This window comes from Sinohyriopsis cumingii, chromosome 6 (genome assembly GCF_028554795.1).
Source record: "Sinohyriopsis cumingii isolate HCF-2022 chromosome 6, ASM2855479v2, whole genome shotgun sequence".
Taxonomy (NCBI): domain Eukaryota; kingdom Metazoa; phylum Mollusca; class Bivalvia; order Unionida; family Unionidae; genus Sinohyriopsis; species Sinohyriopsis cumingii.
In genome coordinates this window covers 7,265,503-7,283,235 of record NC_142966.1, presented here as the reverse complement: position 1 = coordinate 7,283,235, position 17,733 = coordinate 7,265,503, and the positions used below count along the sequence as shown (strand labels likewise).

Sequence of the window (17,733 nt, the reverse complement as noted above, 5' to 3'; positions counted from 1 at the left end):
TGTATATTTGGTTCATCCATTCATGATGTACCCAATATCATGGACCCTACTTCAGCTACACTTGTTACAGTTGGTATGTAGATGCATCTCAGGAAGAGTAACCAAGATATACTGAAAGTATGTTACTGTGATCTAATTTGCATTTTTGAATGATTTTTTTTCAGCCATTCATTCATTACATCCTTTTTATCTTTCACAAAGATATATGTGAATGCATAATTTCACAAAGGTCAGTATATGAATGCATCTCAAGATTAACTTAGCCATACCTAAAGAAGGTCACTGTGATCTAGTATTAGAGCTTGAGTGGGTTTTGTATTTGGAGCTTTTCATTTGTTATCTTCACAGTGCATTTAACCTTATTTCACTTACAATTATGATAACTGGTATATGGGTACATCTTGAAATCAAATCAACAAAATTGTAAATCTGGATGAATCAGACTAAGTTTGCATGCTTGAGTGACTTTTTCATCCATTTTGTTCATGAAACCATCTAACCATAGCAAAACTAGGTTTCACACTTAAGAGCGTGTGTTTGATTTGGATTTTAACGTAGCTTTAACACTTTTCAGTCATATCACTACAATGTCTGCAGTGTGGCAGTTTATAGTGATGCCTAGCACTGAGGCATCATGCCACAGACATGTAGCATGATGTCCCACCCAGTCACATTATCCTGACACCAGGCCAACCAGTCCTAACACTAACCTCTTAATGCTGAGTGCCAAGCGAGGCAACTGTTAGTACCATGTAAGTCTTTGGTATGTCTCAGCCGGGGTTCAAACCCATGATCTCCCTCATCTGAGGCGGACACTCTAACCACTAGGCCACCAGAGCGGTCACACTTGAGAGAATAATATATTTTAAGTTATTCATTTGTTACACCTTAAATCACTTTTACCCAACTTCTCAAACAGTTAAATTAATTTTTGGAAGCACCTAGCAATTCACATATGCTAAAAGAAGACTGATGTGACCTAATTTTCATTCCTGATTGACATATTTTCTGCTTATGGTTCATTGTACTCTCAGCATCTTGGACTCAATTTCACCTGTACTGATGAAAATTTATATTTGGATGTATTTGTGTGAGAGTTACTTATTTATGATCAAACTAGGCCTCTGTAATTTAACTTTCATGCTTGATTGATATTTGTATTTTCACCCATTTGTTTGCTCCATCATTTGTATCTTTAATCCTGATACTTCTAGATTTATCAGTTTTTAACTTGACCAGATACTGATAAAACTTTATTAATATTGTCCTTTCCCTGCTTGGTGAATATGGTGCTAGCATAGACTCCCAGCAAGTGGGTTAAAGGTTCAGGTCTTGTTTAGACCAGCCTGAATCAGTTGTGTTGGTGTATCTCATGGCATTGACATAAATTCACCATGCCAGTCTGTGTATTGTTATCTGTTACAAATAGCTCTTGTTCACAATGCACTGGTAAACTGTTCATATACAGTTGGCTCCACTTAAATGCATATCGCTTAATTGCATAGATCGCTTAAGTGCATAGCAAAAGTATGGTCCTGTTTTACATCGTAAATATACATGAATTCCGCTTAAATGCATACTCCGTTTATATGCATAGCTTGGGTCCGATCCCGAGGCTATGCATATAAGCGGAGTTGACTGCATCTCAATGGGAGTAATTCAGCCATACCAAAACTAAGTCACTGTGACCATATTTCAGCTATTTGTTCCTCACAACCTGAATATGTTGGACCCTATTTCACAAGGATGATGAAACTTGGTATGTGGATGCATCTCACGGAGAGTACCTAAGCTCTACCACAACTAAGAGTTACCCAGTTTTCTTCCTAGAGTGAATTCTTCTCATTTTTCAGCTGTGTTGTTATGCTGTCAATATCACAGACCCTTTTTCACATACACTTGTGAAAATGGTACATGCATTTGACTGAGACTTGCTATGTACAAGCATAAAGGTCACTGTACTTGAGTGACTTTGTAATTCCATTATTTGTTTATTCAGTAACACATTCAAGATCATGGATGATGAAACTTGGTATGTGGATGCAGTAACACATTCAAGATCATGGATGATGAAACTTGGTGTGTGGATTCGAGATCATGGACCTCATTTTACCTCCACTCAATGAAACTTGATTCATCTCCAGAAGGGTAATTCAGACATACAAAAAACTTGGTCACTGTGATCTGAATGTTATGCCTGGTTGACTTTCATTTGTTACACCAACATTATATTGAGCCCTGTTTCACCCATACTCCTGATAATTGATTTATGATTGTATCTCAAAGAGTGTAACTCAGCAGTATCAGAAAATAGGTCACTATGAATGCTTGAATGATTTTTGTTTTTTTCTGGCTTGCCAGTCTGTTCATTGTTCCAAACTTCAAATGTGCTTCTGTTATTGAAGGGATTCATGTTTGTAGGTAAACCTTGTATTACTTACATTTTAAAACAGCAAAATGTTCCCACTTATGTGGTCATTAGTATATTGCACAGAATTTAATTTATGATGAATTCACGTTTATTCATTGGGTACCAGTTTTTGTGGATGCCATGTTTGCATTAAACCAAGAATTTAAATGTCCAGTTAACAATGATCCCTCTATGAACTGTACAGCAGTCCCCTTCCCCAATCCACAAAGTTCATTGTCCGACAGTGATCACTCTGTGATGTGTACAGGACTCCTTCCCCAATCCATGAAGATAAATGTCCAGCAAACAATGATGATCCCTCTATGGAGTGTATTTGACCCCCTTCCCCAATCAAGAAAGTTTAATGTCAAACAAATAATGATCCCTCTATGTAGTGTATAGGACTCACTTCTCTAATCCATAAAGTTAAATCTTCAGCAAGCAGTGACCAAAGAACAAAAGTAAATGTCCAACAAAAAATGATCCCTCTATGGAGTGTATAGGACCCCCTTCCCCAATCAAGAAAGTTTAACGTCAAACAAACAATGATCCGTCTATGGAGTGTATAGGACCCTCTTCCCCAATCCACAAAACTAAATGTCCAACAAAAAATGATCCCTCTATGAAGTATATAGGACCTACCTTCCCCAATCCATGAAGCTAAATGTCCATCAAAAACTGATCCCTGTATGAAGTGTATATGACCCCCTTCCCAATCCATGAAGCTAAATGTCCATCAAAAAATGATCCCTCTATGAAGTGTATATGACCCCCTTCCCAATCCATGAAGCTAAATGTCCATCAAAAAATGATCCCTCTATGAAGTGTATATGACCCCCTTCCCAATCCATGAAGCTAAATGTCCATCAAAAAATGATACCTCTATGGAGTGTATATGACCCACTTCTCTAATCCATAAAGTTAAATCTTCAGCAAGCAGTGACCTCTCTTTGATCTGTAGGACCCTGTTCCCAAAGAACAAAGGTAAATGTCCAACAAACCATTATCCCTCTATGGAGTGTATATGATCCCCTTCCCCAATCAAGAAAGTTTAATGTCAAACAAGCAATGATCCCTCTATGGAGTGTATATGACCCCCTTCCCTTTCCACAAAACTAAATGTCCAACAAACAATGATCAATCTTTGAAGTGTATAGGACTCCCTTCTCTAATCCATAAAGTTAAATCTTCAGCAAGCAGTGACCTCTCTTTGATCTGTAGGACCCTGTTCCCAAAGAACAAAGGTAAATGTCCAACAAACCATTATCCCTCTATGGAGTGTATATGATCCCCTTCCCCAATCAAGAAAGTTTAATGTCAAACAAGCAATGATCCCTCTATGGAGTGTATATGACCCCCTTCCCTTTCCACAAAACTAAATGTCCAACAAACAATGATCAATCTTTGAAGTGTATAGGACTCCCTTCTCTAATCCATAAAGTTAAATCTTCAGCAAGCAGTGACCTCTCTTTGATCTGTAGGACCCTGTTCCCAAAGAACAAAGGTAAATGTCCAACAAACCATTATCCCTCTATGGAGTGTATATGATCCCCTTCCCCAATCAAGAAAGTTTAATATTAAACAAACAATGATCCCTCTATGGAGTGTATAGGACCTCCCTTCTCTAATCCATGAAGCTAAATGTCCAGCAATCAATGATCAATCTTTGAAGTATATAGGACTCCCTTCCCCAATCCATGAAACTAACTGTCCAACACACTCTGATCCCTCTATGAAGTGTACAGGACCCCATTCCCCAATCCATGAAGTTACTTAAAACCAGGAAAAATATCTTATTTTGCAAACACACAAGAGTTGATACCCATGAATTCACAGTAGTTTCTATTGCTCTAATTCATACTATAACTTTCAGCTTCCAGCAGTTCTTGAAAACCTGCTTGCAACGGACATAAATTTACGAGCCACGGCTGTTGCTGACTACGCAGATGATTTAAATTTTCTCTCTGATTGGAAAGGTTGTTTTGTGTTTGTTTGTTATGAATATCAACATGGAATGCTGCTTCCTGAGAACAAATAAATTAGTTTTGTTACCCAAGGCCTCATTACACATTCACACTTTTTAAGGCCTCATTACACATTCACACTCTTTAAGGCCTCATTACACATTCACACTCTTTAAGGCATCATTACACATTCACACTCTTTAAGGCATCATTACACATTCACACTCTTTAAGGCATCATTACACATTCACACTCTTTAAGGCATCATTTCACCCTCTATGGAGAATCAGTTGGTATATAGGATGCACTTTGTTCTTCTTCCATGTGTCTCCCCTCCATGTCGTAGCTATAACTATTATTTTAGTGTACTGATTTGAACTCGAGGTATAACTTTTATTTAAGTGTACTGATTTGAACTCAAATATGCTGCATGCGTAATCAGCAATATAATAAAAATACTTTGTTCATCTGTTCATCAATTTTATAGTGATACTTTTTGTCTTACCTTCAATGCATCCATGAGACATATTACTTTTCCCATAGCTTTAAATCTTCATTTATCTCCATTTATCTTACACTGTTGTATATACAGTCTTGAAAATTAATTGGTACATTTGTCATTGGAATTCTCAGCACTAACAAATGTAGGTAACAGTGACATAATTTGCAGTGTTGGATATTTAAGTTAATTATGTGCTGTTTTTTGGACATAGCTGCTGGTAAAGTTATGAAACTTATTAATTGCATTAGTTTTTAAGACTAATATGCACATTAATGAAAAATAGGTCACAGTTGCATGCTTTTCTTCATGTATTGACAGTGTTAAGTTTATTAGGTTTATACTGTCATCAAATGGATTAGCATTCCATGGAATTGTGGTTTTACTTCATGAATACTAATGATATCTTATTAGAATATGTCTGATATATGCACCTTGATATGCAATGTGTTCCCATTATATAAGGCAAGTCCTGTGTTTCATAATGTTCAAAGATGACATACCCCATTCTGTACCACCCAATTTTGTGTAATGAGGTCTTTGTAATAAAGTTAAATGTTTCCATTTTAACCCAGCATCCAACTAACACTTTCATACTAACATCAACTATAATTTTACTTTCTGTTTCAATGCATTAAGCATTACTTTAAGCTTAAATAATAAATGCAGATAATTGCCAAAGTTTAAAAAAATATGATTAATTCATGCTTTATCAACATATTGCAATACTTGGTTAAAATCCTGCATAGGGATTTCACCAATCAGTTCACTTGATTTAATTCCATTTGACACTAAGTGTTTTGATAATCATTAAGTTTTCATCACACCTTGCAGGTAAGTAAAGCAAATAAATTAATTTTCAAACGTTTTGTGAGAGCAGCATTCACAATTCTACTTTCCCAGAGGCAGCAAATTTTAGCAGACAGGTAAATTTTTGAATCTAAAGGATTCTGCTATTCATTATTTCCTGTCCCAGAGTCCAGCAGGTTCATGGAAAAAAAACCAGGTATCCTCAATGACTTCCATGGGTGAATTTTATTTTTACTTGCAATATACCCCAGTACAAGCAAGATCACCCAAATAACGGTGTACTTGTACTCCGAACAGCATTATAGTGAGATTTTACTGTAGATCAGATAGCACAGATCATGATCGGCATACATATTTTGCAAAGCAGATCAGGGTCTTTACCTTCGACAGTTGGATGCATGTTATGTTTCTGTGTCATACATGGATATTACATTACATTCAAAAGAGAACAGATTACATTTTTAGATTTTGTCTACTTCAGTTCAATCTTGAATGTGACCCAGCATGTCAAGAACTTATGGATTTCTGCATGAGTTCTGTAAGCATATATTCCCAACAACAGAGGTTTTTGGCAGCTCACAAAGGTGATTATGAATATTTGCATCCTGGTAGCATCTCAGTTTATCTTCATCTTTTCCTTTTGATTTAGTATCTATGTTTGCATTTCTTTTGCTGAATTGTATACATAAGTGCTAGTGTAAACTGCACATAACAGACTATGTCCATTGTAAAGGTCCAAATTTTTTACAAGGTCAACAGTTAAATCCTACATGTAATAATTAAGCTATTTTTTTTTTTTTTCATTTATAATCCTTGTTTTAAAAATGTTTATTACTCAATACAGAGGTTCTCACTAAAATAGTCCCCAGGTAAAAGTAGTTGCTCATATGAGCTAAGTGTGGTCATGAACTCCATTAAATTGGGTAAAATGAAATCTGTCAAAATGTGCTAAATTTATTTTGACTTGATATTATTTTTCTTGGCTGATGAAGACTTAGTAGAGTGTACTATGGTCACTCACTGTAATCATATCCCCTCACTATACCACCAACCTGCTTATAACACAGTTAAGTTCAGAGATCACATATAGTTTTTAAATTTTGCTTTATTGATGCTTTTGTTTATTTTAATAAATTTTTGTTAATAGTCAGATGAAACGCACATTTTTTGCTGTTTTGCATAATCATCTATCCTTTTCTGTGTTTGTTATTATGACACAGCCATGTTGTAACATTTCAGTATAATAGGGCATTTAGTTTGAAATAAAAGTGAATCACTTTATAACAAATAGAGTGATATCACTGTATAATAAATAGAGTGATATCACTGTATAACAAATAGAGTGATATCACTGTATAATAAATAATGATTGACATGATGAAATACCCCTCAGCTTACTCCATTTTTTTCATTTACCTGGGTATCAGGTACCTTCACCTATAATGGAATATACTTTTATGGCTCCAGTGACTCGTAATAAATGAGCAGTGTACTGCACTGTACTGTAAATAAGAAATTAGCACTGTATAAGACTGTACTATACTGTAAATAAGAAATTAGCTCAGTATAGGACTGTACTATACTGTAAATAAGAAATTAGCGCTGTATAGGACTGTACTATACTGTAAATAAGAAATTAGCGCTGTATAGGACTGTACTGTACTGTACTGTAAGAAATTAGCACTGTATAATATAATATAATCTTTGATCACAGACAAAATTTACCTATGTAATTTGTTGTTACACAAACAATTAGTAAGGTAGGCCCAAACTCCTACCCTCAATTATGGACAAAGGTCAATCACAAAATAAAAATTAAATATCCATAATTATATATACATATGGAAGATAATTTTTTACTGTAACATGTTTTTAAAATGCCTTTGTAAACTATACATCAAATGTGGTGAAGCAACATAATAAAATTTTAGTATTTATCACCATTATAATAATCTGACATGTAACAGGAAATTTGCAAAAACATTAGTTTAATGTAATTTTTGTGAACTTTCATATACCCACTTCTCCCTATTTTCACCAACTTAGCCCTATCCTGGCTTAAGAGGTAATTTCACCCAAATATTAGGGTCCAGCTTGGGCTCTGACTTATTGACTTTAATATTAGGGTCCAGCTTGGACTTGACTTATTGACTTGTTGTAATATTAGGGTCCAGCTTGGACTTGACTTATTGACTTATTGTAATATTAGGGTCCATCCTGAACTGTGACTTTTTGTGATTAAATGCATTTAAAAGCAATGGCAAGCTTTTGTGTCATTAAGTTGATTTCTGTTAAGGATGAAGTTAAAAGTATGGTTTAAATCATGCTTCCAATATTAGTAAATGGTTGTATATGGTTATGAGTCAAATTCAGATGTTATGGGAGAGTCCCAAAATAGAAATACCTTTTGATTTTAAAAATCCACATTTTGTAAGCCAGACATTTTTTTAAAATTCTATTCAGTAACGGTCATAAGTGAACCTTGAAAAAATGAATTTCTTCTAGAAAAAAAACTGCAAAAGACTGGAAATGTTTGTTAAAATAAGTGTGGGAACCCTGTACCTAAAATCCACATTTTTGCTGTCAGTAATTCAACATTCATTTGATTTCTGCTTTCAGTATATATGATGACCATATCTGATAGATTCATGTCCCGTCACATTCATACAATATATATGATGACCATATCTGATAGATTCATGTCCCGTCACATTCATACAATATATATGATGACCATATCTGATAGATTCATGTCCCGTCACATTCATACAATATATATGACGACCATATCTGATAGATTCATGTCCCGTCACATTCATACAATATGTATGACGACCATATCTGATAGATGCATGTCCCGTCACATTCATACAATATACATGACGACCATATCTAATAGATTCATGTCCCGTCACATTCATACAATATATATGATGACCATATCTGATAGATTCATGTCCCTTCACATTCATACAATATATATGACGACCATATCTGATAGATTCATGTCCCGTCACATTCATACAATATACATGACCACCATATCTGATAGATTCATGTCCCATCACATTCATACAATATATATGATGACCATATTTGATAGATGCATGTCCCGTCACATTCATACAATATATATGATGACCATGTCTGATAGATACATGTCCCGTCACATTCATACAGTATATATGATGACCATATCTGATAAATTCATGTCCCGTCACATTCATACAATATATGACATTCATACAATATATATGATGACCATATCTGATAGATTCATGTCCCATCACATTCATACAATATATATGATGAACATATTTGATAGATGCATGTCCCATCACATTCATACAATATATATGACGACCATATCTGATAGATGTATGTCCCGTCACATTCATACAATATATATGATGACCATATCTGATAGATGCATGTCCCGTCACATTCATAAAAAGATGCTGATGTACCATCTAGAACTGGCAAAGTTACCCAGGGTAGAAATGCACTTAAACTACATGTCAGATACAAATTTGGGGACCATAGTGGCCAAGTGGTCTAAGGTGCTTTCCGTTACCGATCACTGCCATCTCACCTCTGTCTGCGCTGGTTGGAGTCTCGGATTCAGCCAGTGTGGGTATTTGAGAAAGTTTGCCAGTAGCTTCTCGTGGGTCAGTGGTTCTTTCCAGGGTTTTCCTGGGTTCTTCCTCCACCATTAATACTGGCCACCATGTATAGCCTATCGTGTGCTGAAAAATGGCGTTAAACCCCACAACAACAACAACAACAACATCAGATACAAATTTCTACCAAGTTACCATTATCCAGACATTAGTCTCTTTCAGCCCTAAGGTGCCAGCCATATTACTACATTTATCTTTTAGACCATTGTATGCAGGTGAGTGATATCAATCTTATTAAACATGTATTAAATATCAACAGCAAGGCGTATTTTGCAGTTCATAAGCATTTGGTCGAATTTACAAACCTGACACAAAGGCGAAATTCCTTAATCAGCTTCTGCATGATTGTCCTGCATGTTGCATGATAAATTATGCTTCTAATTTTTCCATTTCATCTGCATTATGCCCTCTATTTTCTTTTATGTCTTACAATTAATCTTCCATAAACCAGCCTTTGTTAACATCACTTCTTTTGCAGATTAGCCGAGGCAGACATTTTGGTTCCAATAAGATCATTTTAATCTGATGCTAAACCTCTACATAATCTCTGCCTTTACGAAATGGCGAAATCTTTTTGGTCCATGCAATGTTTGGTGTAGAAATGTACTTATTTTTGTGGGTATCTGTTTTTGAGGCTTTGCAAAAAATGAGCATTTTGGGGGGTATTTAAATTTGTGGTTAGGCAAATGGTTCCCATTGTTTTTGCAGAGGGATCATATTGTACACTATATGTTTAAAATCATTGTTAGTGGCAACCATGAAATTGACAAAAATTGGTACCCCAAAAATTCAGTACCCTATGAAATATAATGAATTCTCAGTATACAACTCCTGCATTGTATCATGGGACTTGTTTGTAGCAGATGACAAAACATAGGCATCACTTTTGGGCAGCATTGCCAGGTGTTATGTGACTTGTTTATAGCAGATGACAAAACAGGCATTACTTTTGGGAAGCATTGCCAGGTGGCAGTTATGGCATACTAACCTCATGTGTTAAGGTTTTGTAAGTCAGAATCACAGTACATCATGACATAGGCCTTGTTTTTTCTTGCATTAAAACTTATGTTTTTGACACATACTAGTCAGCAATAATACATATATAAAAACTTGTAATCAGCACTTTATGTACATACAAACAAATGAACATACATACATACATACATATACAGACATACATACCCAGATACCAAAGTACATACATTCATGCATATATACATACATACATACATATATACATATACACATACTTACCTACCTACCTACATATATACATATATACATGCATGCATGCATACAAACATACATGCATACATACATACACACACACACACACACGCACATACATACATACATACATACATGCATGCATACATACACACACATACATCCATCCATACATGCACGCACGCACGTACGCATACACACACACACACACATACATACACACACACACACACACACATACATACACACACACACACACACACACACACACACACATACATACATTTAAGGTCATAGTGTACTTCAAATCTTTGGTTAAGTAAAGCATGTCAATCAGAAATATACAGAAAAATAAAAGAAAATATATTTTAAAAAACTTGTTTTTTGTGGTTCTTTTTATCTATTTTCCTAATCAAATTTTTTTTGTTATTCTTTAATACAAAATGAAATCAGACTACAGATTATTGGAGACTAAAAAAGGCAAATTAAGAAAGTAGCTTATCATATTCAGACCCTGAAATAGTTCATTTTACCAGTGAAATGAAACTGGTGCTATTGGAATGAACACAAACAAAATGCAGAAGGAATGCAAATAAAAATGAAATACAGAATTAAAGCACAGAAAATGATAAACACATTTTGAACAAAATGAAGTGCACAAATGCAGAGTGCAAAACACATAACAATGAATGATAAATGAAAACCGAATACAGCATCAATGCATTTCGTGAATGGATTTGAAAATCGATTTATTTCAAGTTGCCTCAAAATTTCCTTGGTGGAAAGCTGTTTTGCCTGATTTTCCAGGATCCAGTTCTTTACGCTGACAGAGAAGTTCTCACTTCTCACTTCTTACAAGCTTTACACTGACAGAAGTTTTCACTTCTTACAAGCTGTTCTTATTGAGGCAGACATAAAATACCAACCACCTCCAGGGCTTTATCTGCACAATCTTTATTTCATAGAAGAAAAATAGAAATATAATTTGTCTACAGATGCTCTACAGCGATATTTTTACATTTATTCCAGTGGTTATTTGTTTGTATTTATCATAAAAAATAAATGCAGTCTTTTTCATTTTATGCATTTGCTATTTCATTAAAGAATAATCATTAATAAGAGAGGATATGAAAACTATAGTTGTCTCCCTTTACAGTAGCAATTTCTGACCTTGATAAATTCATTTCAGTTTCCTTATAAATGGATGCAAATGAAAGGAAATTATGGATGGAAATGAACAATGCCAAATCTGAATGCATTTATGTGATTTATGTGATAGTAAATGGAAACCAACATGATGGTAGATCAAATGTAAACCTGAATGAAATGCAGAGAGCATTGCCAAATGGAATGCAAATGAAATTCGAACAAAAACGGATTTAAATTACCTGTTTACGGGTCAGAACATGTATCTGTAAAGGATATCTACTTAATTGTTAAAAATAATATAAGAAAATGATTTAAATTTATGAAAATATTGAACAATATTATATTTTAAAAGGTTTTATCTGCATGCTCGTATGTGTGTTGATTTTTGGAAAATTATATTTTTTCCCCTTCCATACAGGAAAATATTTCAAGCCCAGCAGTAAGAAGGCAGACAAAGAACTTGAGTTTGTCCCTGTCAATCTGCATCAGCAAAGAATGACTGTACTGAATGAAGCCACAGAAGCAGGTCTTCAAAGTTTACATTTTATTACAGTCATCAGTCTTAATATTGTTTTTTATAAGGTGTTCCACGTTCATGCTCAGTTTGTATTTTGTGATTTGCATTGCACACACAGAAGTGTTCCATATCTTGATGCTCAATTTATGAAGTGTGCCATATTGATGTTCTGTTTGTGTATTGCATTGCACACCATATTGTGTTCCATTCTGATGCTCAATTTGTATTGCATTGCACACAGGTGTTCCATATTGATGCTCAGTTTATGAAGTGTGCCATATTGATGTTCAAGTTTTGTTTGTGTATTGCATTGAACACCATATGGTGTTCCATCCTGATGCTCAGTTTGTATTGTGTATTGCATTGCACACACAGGTGTTCCATATTGATGCTCAGTTTGTATTTTGTGTATTGCATTGCAAACACAAAAGTGTTCAATTCTGATACAAAATTTGTATTTTGTGTTTTGCATTGTCCACACAGATGTTTTCTATACTGATCTTCAGTTTTTGCTTGTGTATTGCATTGCACACACACACAGGTTGCATACTGATGTTTTCTGTATTTTTTATATTGCATGGCAGACAGAGGTGTTCCATACTGATGTTCAGTTTGGAATTTTAGTATTTGCATTGCCCACACAGAGGTGTTCTATACTGATGTTCAGTTTGGAAGTTTAGTATTTGCATTGCCCACACAGAGGTGTTCTATACTGATGTTCAGTTTGGAAGTTTAGTATTTGCATTGCCCACACAGAGGTGTTCTATACTGATGTTCAGTTTTTGCTTGTGTATTTCATTGCACACACACACAGGTTACATACTGATGTTTTTTTGTATTTTCTATATTGCATGGCAGACAGAGGTGTTCCATACTGATGTTCAGTTTGGAATTTTAATATATTGCATTGCAGACACAGGGGTGTTCCATTCTGATGGTCAGTTTGTATTTTGTGTATTGCATTGCACACACAGGGGTTTTCCATACTTTTGATCACTTTGTATTTTTGTGTTGCATCACAGAGACTGAGGTTTTAAATACTGATGTTGATTTTTTTTTTATTGCATTGCATATGGGTAGGTATTCCATCGTTAAGCATGTTGTTCGTTAACAGTCACAATTAGCAACAATCATGATAGCCACCAGAATCTACTAAATACCATCTTGTAAAGTTTGGCAGATTAATACTTAGAGAAGTATATGCCGTAAAAGTTGAGATTAAGAGCAGTAAAATGTACCCGAAGTATGTAAGTCATTTTATAGTATGTAATTCACTATGCTATTATCAGTACACCTGTACTTACTTTAATATGGAATGTTTGATAGCCATTGGGCTACAGGTGTGCATGTAATATGACTGTCAGTCAAGGGACCAGGATGGCTAGAAGGAGACTAATGTGGCAGCCCCCATTATCTGGCATCATGATGTTTGCCACATGCATTGTATGCAAGGCCAATGTATACAAAAATATAACGCTCATTGCATCTTGATAAGTCTTCATGCAACAAGATTATTATAATGCAATAGCTCAATACTACTGCTGTGCCGTGATCTGTTATGCATAAAATACAATATTCATCTGCTTTTTCTTTAACTCATGTAAATACACTTTATGTGAAACAGCTTGCTCCAGTACATTGAGCTGACAGATTTTTAAGTTTACATTATATAAGTTTAAAATCATTACCTACTGTACATGATATCTGACTATACCACATCCACCCACCCATTAGGGGGGCCTTGAATGGTCTAAAGCACTCTCCATTACAGATCACTGCCATCTCACCTCTGTCTGCCTGGTTTCGAGTCTCGGATTCAGCCAGTGTGGCTGTGTGAGAAAGCTTGCCAGTAGCTTCTCATGGGTCAGTGGTTCTTTCCGGGGTTTTCCTGGGTTCTTCCTTCACCATTAATACTTACTGCCATGTATATCATGTGCTGAAAAATGGTGTTAAACCCTACAACAACAACAACAACAACCCAACCATTAGGCCAATTCATATTACCAATAGCCCTTAAGACCATATTTCATAATGAATGGTGATCAACTGAGCTGTCATCCCTGATGATTGGTACATGTATTACAATACACTTAGGTTGTTGAGCAATGATCCCACTTAAATGTATTATAACCATTTTTTTTCTTGGTAGCAGTTTCTGCTTAATGACAAGTAATTTCAGAAGGTGAACATGCAACTCTTCATGGGGAAGATAGAGGTGTTTAATCTTCATGGGGAAGGTAGAGGTGTTTAATCTTCATGGGGAAGGTAGAGGTGTTTAAGCTTCATGGGGAAGGTAGAGGTGTTTAAGCTTCATGGGGAAGGTAGAGGTGTTTAAGCTTCATGGGGAAGGTAAAGGTGTTTAAGCTTCAGGGCACATTCTGTCTGAAATAGTGAATATGATCTGATAGCAAAACAAATGTTATGTGGATTTTCTCTTGTAGTCTCCTCATTTAATTAGTCCCTATTAATCCCATTGTACTTTCAGCTCTGTTCAAACTGTATATTTAATTACTTGTGGATAAGAATAAATAATGGGTATTAATAAATGCAAAGACTACAGTTACCTTTTTGTTCTAAGGGGAAAACTTTATTCCATATGGCAGAGAAATTCATCAAGGCCATTTTATTAAAACCAACCTTGCCAAGAAGATCTAATGATTGAGATTGAGTTTTTCTACTGCCAGTCAAAAGACACATCTTTCAAAAGTAACAGTGTTTGTGATTGGTCAAAATGAAATCTCAAACTCAGATTACAGTTGTTTTGTGATTTCCAGACGGCTCATAAAAGACAAGGTTGTAACCCTCATACAGAGGATATTGTATTACATATAAAGGATATTGTATCACACATACTCCTCTACAAAGATGTTGCGTAAAGCTAGTCATCAGGATGGAAGAAACTTGCTGAAACTTTTAACTGTGCACATTGTGCTATGCTTTATGTTAACAAATGATGTAACCAGGTATTTAACCCAGTACCTCATAGGTGCAAACAACCATTTTACTGCATTGCCAGCAGACTATTTTCTTTATTAATTTTCTTCATTCAAATTTATTTTTAATAAATACTGAAATGAATGGGACTCATCCCTCTCATGTTGTGAAATGCCAAAGATAAAATCTGTTAATTAGCCGCTTCAATAACTATTCTTTCAGTTGGTTGCTATGACATAACAACAGTGGGAGCCTTTGTTTCACATGCCCGCAAATTTAAAAATGGTGGCTTGTATAAGCACCTTCAGCAGCTGCAGGAAAGTTATGCCGCTGTGGAAACCCTCAGTAAAGTCTCTAAGTTGAAGAAAGCGTGCAGTCTGCTTAATGAAATGCTGGGTCTGAAAGAAGAGATATGCCAACTTTGTGACAGGCTCTGTCAAGAGGCTCTTCAGGGGGAGGGCAAAGATCTAAAGGCTGCAATGGATATTCTTTCTGAAAAGGTGGTTTCATGATTTTGTCTTTTTGATCTTTTTCTCTCACGTCAACATCTATTCATAAATCATGGAAACTCACCATAATTAAATATAGCACTCCATTTTTGATGTGTCATTCATCCCCTAGATAATTTCATACAATACAATTATTAATCATCTTAATTAGAAAATTCTTATCATCCATATTTCGGTTCTCTTGCATCTTTATGCTATATATAGACTTAGATAAACCTAAATCATAGGCATCACCTAAGTCAATAATTCGAAACAATTATAACAGAAATACTTAATTAATCTGTATGCCATCCAATGTGTTATATGCATCCTGCATCCTCACAAATCAGTGGAACAATCTACATATTCCCTGTTTATATGCAATAGATATTTCCCTCAACGATTGGTTTGGTCTTGTTTGGTGTTTTAGGGCACAGCATCACAAATAAATGCGAGGCCCAAGTATACACCGTGATGACCATGATGGGTTGTAATAGATCAGAGGTCAGTAAGGTCAAAATGGTGTAGAATCAATTTTAATGAATACATTCTAAAATAAGCAGAATTTTATTTATATTATGTTAAAATTTCTGTTCATTGTAAAATAGTACCATATTCTTAAAACATTTGTTTATTTATAGTTTTTCAGATGCATATAAATGAACTCACCATTTCCTCCATGACCGCTGGCCTGTTGTAAAGGGACATAACTCTTACATTGTCAGAGAGTATGTGTTGATTAGGGTATAGATATCAATGAGACAGGATAAAAATTTAACAGTCCATTAGGTCAAAGATCATGGGTCAGTGTCACATAGTTTTGTTTGTCAAGTTCAAATACTTTAACATGGACCTCAAAGGAGATCATTTATTTTCATTTCTTTTGCTCCTAATGCTAGGTACAAGAACTGGTACTGAACTGTAACAGCCCTGTCATTGAGGACGTTGCAACCAAGCTTACGGATGCCCAGCTGGACAATATTGACTACACTACCCTACAGGTTACCAACAGGGCCCAGTCAGAACCTCTCATTAAAGATCTTCCCTCAGAAACAAATTGGAAATGGACAGGAAGCTGTTTTGTGAAGAGTCCCACAGTGGAACCATGGGTAAATAGATGATATTATGTACAGCAACTCTTAAAATGCATATGTTTATATTCTTGCACATTTTACATTTTTGCAACTTTATCACCTAGTTCTAGATAGTAGAATAATTCCTTAATAAATGACACTAATGTTAGTATTTCCAAGAACACAAATCTAAGTAAACAGTATAAATTGTCTAAAATTGGAGTTGTTATATGATATAATTTATATTCCTTTGACTTGTTACAAACCTCAGTTTAACCAAGGTTTTTTTTGACAGAGATGTTTCATGTCAAACATAACAATGACTCATCTTCAAAATCATTGCTTGTTTTCACACACAAAATGTCATTAACATCATTTTGTAAGTAAAGCTTGAAGATAAAGTTACCTAGGAAAATTGTATACAGACCTTCAGAAAGATTTTGCATTTGTTTAATACATTGACACTTAGGCTTTCATGAGAACTATTGTTTAAAAAAGAATGTTAGTGTGATGACATTTACTATGTAGACAGTTTAGTTTGTCAGTTGCATTAAAAATATGATCATGAGATTTTTACTGTAGTTATTTCTTTCAGTTGAAAGAGTTGCCATTTTGTTGAAGTTTATCTGAAGACATATACGATGATCAGAGTCATGATAATACATTGTGTTATTGCAGTGGTCCCCTCTTGTATAGCCCTCCCCCCCCAATCCATTGACCACTCACTTTATACACCCAAAATACCATGGCAATGATGAGTTTGTGTTCAGAAGTACCCATTAATGAAGTTCACCCCTCTAATGTGGCCGGCATCTGACTTATTAGTTCAAAGCCTGTCCAGTTTTGCTGTCACATAATGTTCATTTACAGGGTTGAAATGTCACTAATTTTTGTTGCTTTCTAAACTCAACACACAGACATTTGTTCCAACATGCCAATAAAGTAACTTTCATTCGTACAAAGGGTAAGTAATTTTATTATC

General features: G+C 35.1%; 1 protein-coding gene across 3 annotated transcripts in view; it reads left to right on the top strand.

The window, feature by feature from the left end:
* Nucleotides 1-17,733, top strand: part of LOC149796326 (inositol polyphosphate-4-phosphatase type I A-like) — a 127,039-nt gene that overhangs the window by 54,890 nt on the left and 54,416 nt on the right. For 2 of the 3 annotated variants that reach the window (XM_089960981.1, XM_089960983.1), the window contains 4 exons: nucleotides 4,284-4,386; nucleotides 12,158-12,265; nucleotides 15,413-15,690; nucleotides 16,578-16,787. In XM_089960981.1, coding sequence (XP_089817107.1) covers nucleotides 4,284-4,386; nucleotides 12,158-12,265; nucleotides 15,413-15,690; nucleotides 16,578-16,787 — 699 coding nt within the window. Of the gene's footprint in view, nucleotides 1-4,283; nucleotides 4,387-6,164; nucleotides 6,268-12,157; nucleotides 12,266-15,412; nucleotides 15,691-16,577; nucleotides 16,788-17,733 lie in introns of all 3 variants that reach the window. The other variant, XM_089960982.1, reaches the window with a different exon arrangement.